The 7,095-nt window shown below is 37.1% G+C and overlaps 1 protein-coding gene across 5 annotated transcripts in view; it reads right to left on the bottom strand.

Annotated features, from left to right (window-relative positions):
* Positions 1–2,022: 2,022 nt before the first annotated feature.
* lemd3 (LEM domain containing 3) overlaps positions 2,023–7,095 on the bottom strand; it is a 50,331-nt gene continuing 45,258 nt past the window's right edge. The window contains exons 11-15 of one of the 5 annotated variants that reach the window (XM_078567946.1): positions 4,763–4,868; positions 4,518–4,596; positions 3,662–3,758; positions 3,376–3,485; positions 2,023–3,287 (exon numbers count right to left, since the gene is read on the bottom strand). In XM_078567946.1, the coding sequence (XP_078424072.1) occupies positions 3,422–3,485; positions 3,662–3,758; positions 4,518–4,596; positions 4,763–4,868 (346 nt within the window). In that variant the 3' untranslated portion in view covers positions 2,023–3,287; positions 3,376–3,421. Of the gene's footprint in view, positions 3,759–4,517; positions 4,597–4,762; positions 4,869–7,095 lie in introns of all 5 variants that reach the window. The other 4 variants (XM_078567948.1, XM_078567945.1, XM_078567947.1 and 1 more) reach the window with 4 other exon arrangements.

Raw genomic sequence — 7,095 nt, 5'->3', positions numbered from 1 at the left:
ACAAATACTAGGTTGTTTCTCCACTTGTCAACTCTCTCACACCCTACTTCTTAGCTGTTAACACTTACTACATCTTTAATATATTACATTGCTTGAACATACAAATTAACTGCATAGCCATTCAAAAAAATGTTCGATTTTCGAAAGGATACTTAACTTGTATTACAGTATTTCAAATAGGAGTAGGGCAGTTTTATCCCCAGTGTCCTAGCCAACATTTATCTCCTAATATCACAAAAACAGATTACCTAGTCAATATCAATGTTTTTTGTGGGCTTTTGCTGTGCAGAAATTGGCTGCTGCATTTCCTACAACAGCAATTATATTTCAAAAGGGCTTTGGGACAACCTGTGGTCATGAAAGGCACTATATAAATGCAAGTCTCTTGCAAAATGTGGACTATACCTCATTCACCAAAATCCTTTCTGCACATACCATTAACCACCACTCAAATCAACATAGGAGTGGAGATAAACCATAAATCTCAGCTCTAAGAATTTGCACCGTAATATCCATAAACCATCCATGACCAGTTTTTAGTGGCTTTGTGAGCCATTTGACAACTCAGCAGTTTTGCCAAGTCATTTCTCAAACACAAAATTCATGGTTTGCAAGAGAAATCAAACACTATGTCAGATGCTGGGAAACATTTGGCACACCTTATACCGACAAATGATTAAAGAGAAACTTACATTTTAAAATGTCAGTTACAAACTTAATTCAACCATTTTACTTTAAAACAACAGAACTCACTACAACTGAATGGTGGGAGAAAAGTATAATGGAAACATCACAGCAAGTGACAGCATCTCCCAAACCCACAATCTCTACCATGTAGGACAGAACAGCAGGTGCATATCACTTGTAAGCTTCCCTTCAAGTCATACACCAACATGACTTAGAAATATGTTTGCCGTTCCCTCCCTATCACTGGGTCAAAATCCTGAAACTCCCTACCTAACAGCACTGTGGGAGTGCCACATCCCAAGGACTGCAATGGTTGACCTTAAATGGCAATCAGGGTTAGGCTGGCCTTACCAATGATGCCTACATCCCTTGAACGAATAAAAAGTTGGACAGTTTTATTGATCATATTGATGGCTAGAAATTGCAAAAAAATAAGCAGACCACCGATATTCCCAACAGCTCAAAAACATGTTGAATATAGCCAGAGCTTGCAAATTGAATGATTTTTCCCCATTTTTAAAATATTGTTGAATGAAAGGGATTTACAATTATATGTCCTCTACCTGACATTTACCCCACCATTGGTGACAAAGCCTTCAACTACTACGGCCCTGTGCTCTAGAATTTTCTTATACAACTTTGCTACCTCCAAGCTCCCCAGCCCCATTAAAAAAAAAGTCTCCTCAGAACTGATATCTTTAACTACTTCTCGCAACCTCTCTCCTACTTCTTGCTTGGTACATAGCACTCCCATCACCAAGTATTTTGGAACAAGTGGCTCAGTTCGTGGCAATTATGCCTTTGATTTAGAAATATGTGGGTTCAAGTTCCGCTACTAACTTGAGCACATAATCTTGGCTAATACTTCACAATCCTGACAGTGCTTCATTGTCAGAGGCACAGTCTTTTGGGTAAGATGTCTAACCGATTCCCCGGCCCCCTCCGTCTGCCTGCTCAGGTGCCTATAAAATATCTTAAAACACTGTTCAAAGAGTTCTCTCAGCTGGCTGACCAACATCCCTTCCCTATTCATTGCCACGTATGATTTGGTCATTTATTCATTTGCTGTTTGTAAGGCTGTGCACAAATTGCCTGCTGCATTTGCCTACATAGCCATTTTGAAAGTAATCTATTGATTGTAAAAGTATTCTGGGACATCCTGATATGATGAGGTGCAATTGAAATGCACGTTCTCTCTCTCCTGGAATGTTTTATTACATGATGAATGATGATTTGAAAATGTTTCACTTTGCAAGTGTTTGAAGCATGATAATAGAAACCTTACTAGCGGCAGGAACTGAAACAAAGATTATGAATAATAGACAAATACCAGCATTTTAAAAACCCCTAGTAAACCTTTAATTAGAGTGTTTTTACAAGACAAATGACAAATTACATTAAACATCTGAACTTTTTGAACTTCTGGATATTATACACCTTCCCATCTGTCTTGCAGGTAGGGATATTGTCAATCTTAACAGTTATAAGCAAAATAAGCTGCATAATGGTACATATTACAATATATAAATGTACAATGTTTACATAAAATGAAATACATCATAGAAGCTGGAAAATTCAAAGATGCATCTGCATCAAGCGGTGCCCCTTTTCTTAAAAAATGCCACATCCACTTATACATTCACTCTTACAACAGATCAACAATCAGGTGCACCACGGGTTGGCCCAAAAACATGAATAATATTAACACCATCATACGATGCACACAAGGTACAGCAAGATTCCTTGCTTTACTCTTAGTACAACTTTTAAACCAAAGTGCAACAAAAAGCTGTACAGAACAAACCGGATAGTTTTCGAAGTGGAACGCTTTAAAACTGGGAATTAACCTACATTCCTATTCATTACAGTGCCTGTATCAAGCACACAAAGGTAAGGCACAGTAAGGCTCTGCTGCAGGCAGTGTGCATCATGTTTACTGAGTAAATTGTGCATTTGTGCAATTCCATGCTGAAACACTCTTAACTGCAGATTATGACCTAAATTTGGAACAGTGAATAAAAGCAGGATTAAATGAATGTGTTAAACTATACTCATTCTGCAAATGGTTCCATTACTCAGATTGCGTGTATTTACTGATTAATGAAAGATAGACCAAGTTGCTAATCAACTAAGTTTTTTTTGTTTTGCATTGAGTAACCTGCAGTGTCATTCTGCAAATTATGACACTTCACACCACACAGCTGGTTTCCTTCTCTCTGCATGATGGTGCTATTTTAATCCATTTTTAATCCAGACATGTTTAGTGCACAAATAAAGTTGTATCTCATTGTTAAGCAGACAGTTACACCGTAAAGCTGTCCTTATTGGTGTTAAAGTTCATCTAAAACAGCTCTGTTGAAATGTGCCCTATATATTTGTGTACTTGCTCTTTCCTATTACCCAAAAAGTTTCCCTGCAGTGCTATCAGATGGCTGTCCTGTGCCAAACTACACTCAAATTTACATTCTAGCACTGCAATTCATTATTCCAAAAATGCAAGAGGTTTTGAGCAGTCGAGTCAGACCTGTTGATATTCTCTCCTTTAGCTCAGTGGTCAAATACGATTGGACCGTAGTGTACATGATTAATCTCTAATATACCTAAAAAAATAATTAATTTCCAGTAAACAAAACTGTTCATGCCCAGTCCATAGCCTAAGAATTAATAACCATTGTATGAAAGCCATACCTTGTTTCACGTCGACGTCACTACTTTTTACCCCAGTACACCAATGCTACAGATAGCTCCTTTGGAAATTTTCTCCAGCTTCCTGGCATCTTGGCATAAAAGATGCATTCCTTATAATACAAAAAGTGTACATATAAAAGCAATAAAAAGGAAGACAGAGCATTCAAGCAGGACTTCTCTTGCTGCAGTGTAACAGTACTGGCAGGGGTAGGAGAGGTCTCATGAGGCTCCTTGTGAGTTAGCTGTGTTGGTCAGAAGACGCAGATGTGACATTGAATTCATGTACCTATTTGATGGCTTTAAGGGAGTGTTGCAATGGACAGCCTGGGGGAAACGATAATGATAACGATCTAGTCTCAGATATTTTACAGTCACTAGTTTTCCTGAAAAACATAAAAGATCAACTAAATGAAAACTCAAGCAAGCACCATGGAAATAATTGTTTACATTCATTACAATGCATTTAAGAGCAAGGACATCTGGTGAATTGTACATTACACAATTAGTTGCAATAGACTACAAAAAAGAACCTTTATTGCTGCTACTTTTGCCATTTTAGAAACAGCTACCACCCACAAGTGCAGTTATGTTTGCATAAATAAGAATTCTAAGATGAAAAAATACCAATCCTAATTGCCTCAGGAAACTTCAGTAAATTTCAACAGGTAATACTTGTCCCACTGATGCCTAAAACAGATTTATGGAATCAGTGTCTTTTTATGGCAAGCTGTTGGGCCTCAGCATGACACTGCCACGCAACAACATGGTTAAGATAGCTTTAAAAGTAAATCTTTTTCTGTAGCAGTATAATGGATTCCAAAGCATAATGCAAAGTCCTTTGTGCACATTACACCCCCCGCCCGCCCCACCAAAAACCCTGCCTCCTAAGTATAATTCTAGCTGCTAGCAGACTTATAAAAGCAATAAAAGGGTGAGCCAGAGCAGGTCTTATTGCCTATTAATTTGTATTCCGTGTGAAAAGCTCCTGACATTAGTAATTCATTAATTCTAATAGGATGTTGAATTGAAAACCAGATTTTGTTTTCACAATTTTCTGCTCTGAATTTAGCAAGTTATTTTCAGCTTCCAAACTACAAAACGTGAAACTTAAACTATGTATGAGCAATTTTAAAGCATCTTACCATCAAACCATGAGCCATGAAGTGCTTTAAAAGCCTTGCCAGCATATTCTGGAGACAAACACTTCACATACACACAACCCTACAGCAGAAAGAATGGAAGAAATTACTGTATACGAACAAAAACAAGGAAACCACATCAATTACAAGAAAAATGCTCAGACTTTTAAGAAAATCAGTTAAACAGACAGCAAGACATCAAGATGATGAAATAAGAATATCTGCCAGAAAATGGTAGTACATCTAACCTCACGTGAGTTCTTATCCACTGCAATATGAACAATTCCCTCATTGTCACTGCATTTTTCTAGGATTGCTTCCTGAATTGCAACATGCCAGTCATCCCCAATCTCCCTGCAAAATAAAAATGATAAATATGTGTTTTTTTTAAAAAAGTAAATGGAAAAATGCAGATATCAGGTATAATATAAAATAACAAAAATATTTTTCCGGGAATTGGATAGCATAGTGGAGCAGGCACTGGATCTATGAATATCTGAATTAAGGTTAGGCAATGAATGGTATGGACAACCTCATATGTACCACATTTTACTTTCTATTCCTGCAGAAAGGAGCTTTATATAAAACACTGAGGCCCCTAAGCTCTGGAATTCTCTCCGTGCACCTCTCCACCTCTTTAAGACACTCCTTAAAACCTACCTCTTTGTCCAAGCTTTTTTGTAATCTGATTCAATGTCTCATGTGGCTCAGTGTCATATGTAAAGCACTTGGAACGTTTTATTATATTATGGTGCTATACAAATATAAGTTGCTGTTGTTGTAAATATTCTTTACTGAAACTGAAAATGACCAGTTCACACAATTCAGTTATATTTCCAAACGGTTCTTCCCCATTTGTGCATTTTGATATTTTGATATCAAAATATGATATTGATATTTGTGCATTTTCTTGCTAGCACAGTAGAAAAACTAAAGGAGCAGCAGGCTCATTAAGCCAGAACTATTGTGTAACAATTAGAAGCCATTCAGCCCATTGAGCCTACTCCGTCAATGAGATGATGGCTGATTCACCTTCTAATGTTATCCTTATATACCTCGATTCTCTTAGTGTGCAAAAATATTTCAATCTGCCTTAAATATATTCAATGACTGAACCTCCACAGCTCTCTGGGGTAGAGGATTCTAAAACTTCATAACCCCGAGTGAAGAAGTTTCTCCCCATCTCAGCCCTAGATGTTCGACCCTTATTCTGACACTTAACCCCTAGTTGTATACTCTCCAACCAGAAGGAATATGTACCCAGCATCCATCTTGTAGAGATCCTTTTATATACTTTTAATGTTTTTTAATAAGAATTTTAAATGTTTCAATAAGATAACCTTTCATTCTTTCAAACTCCGAGTATAGGTCTGGTTGGCCTTCATTACCCTCTCTAAAGCAAGTGCATTCTTTAGGTAAGGCGGCCAGAACTGTGCAGTGCTCTAGATGCGGCCTCACAGTTGCTTTTTAATTGCAGTAAGGCTTCTTTACTCTTATATTTCAGTCCCTTTACAATAATGATTAACATACCATTTGTCTTGCCAATTGCTCGCTGTTTCTTGTTAACTTTGTGATTTTGCTTCACAAGGCAGGTCCCTCTGAATATTAACATTCTTAGCCTCTCACCTAAAAATATTCTGCATTTCTATTTTTCTTATTGAAGTGGATAACTTCACACTTCTCCACATTATATTCTGTTTGCCACCTTCTTGCCCACTCACTTAGCCTTTCTATATCCCTTTGTGGCCTCTGTGCTCTCCTTCCCACCTAGCTTTGCACCATCAGCAAATCGGGATACATTAACCTAGATATGCGGACCGAGTTTACTGATATAGATAGTAAATAGCTGACATCTAAGCACTGATCCTTGTGGCACCCCACTAAATACAGCCTGCCAATACTAAAATAACACGTTTATACCTTTTCAGTTTTGTGTCCATTAACCAATCCTCAGTCCATGCTAATACAGTACCTGCAATTTTATGAGCCTTAATTTTGTGTAATAACTTCTGTCACATCCCACTGGATGCTTTTTGAAAATCCAAATATACTACATCTACTGGTTCCCCCTTTAATCTGGTACCATTCTCATGTCAGTCAGAACAGACCTAGTAAAAGAATCCTACTTCGAGATTTGGCAGTATCAGAGTTTGAAAAGATCTGATACTGGATATTACTAGGGCATCCTTTAACCAATTACAAAATACTTGAGGAAAGATGACAGAATGGGCAATGCAAAAAACTTCACATAACTAATCTTTCAAATTTAACTCATATTTAAACAAAATATTCAAAACAGGACTCTCAAGATATGCTTAGTTGATTACTGTATTATAAAATTCTCTTAAGTATCACTACTTTACACTAATCCCCTTTCCTTAGTCTGATGCAAATCAATAGTTTAGAAAAGCAACTACAAACCCACTTGCTGTTACTCTAATGCAAAAATATTGATGCTCCATGTAACACATGAACAAACTTAACCTTAATTTCGATTTTTGAGTTTGCTATTATTTCTATAACTTTGACAATCTGATAACAATGTGACAGTTGGACACTAAACTGAACATGCATTAGTTTC

The sequence above is a fragment of the Cetorhinus maximus genome, chromosome 22 (assembly GCF_964194155.1).
Source record: "Cetorhinus maximus chromosome 22, sCetMax3.hap1.1, whole genome shotgun sequence".
NCBI lineage: Eukaryota > Metazoa > Chordata > Chondrichthyes > Lamniformes > Cetorhinidae > Cetorhinus > Cetorhinus maximus.
The sequence above is the reverse complement of the archived record's forward strand: the minus strand, read 5'-3'. Positions and strand labels throughout refer to the sequence as shown.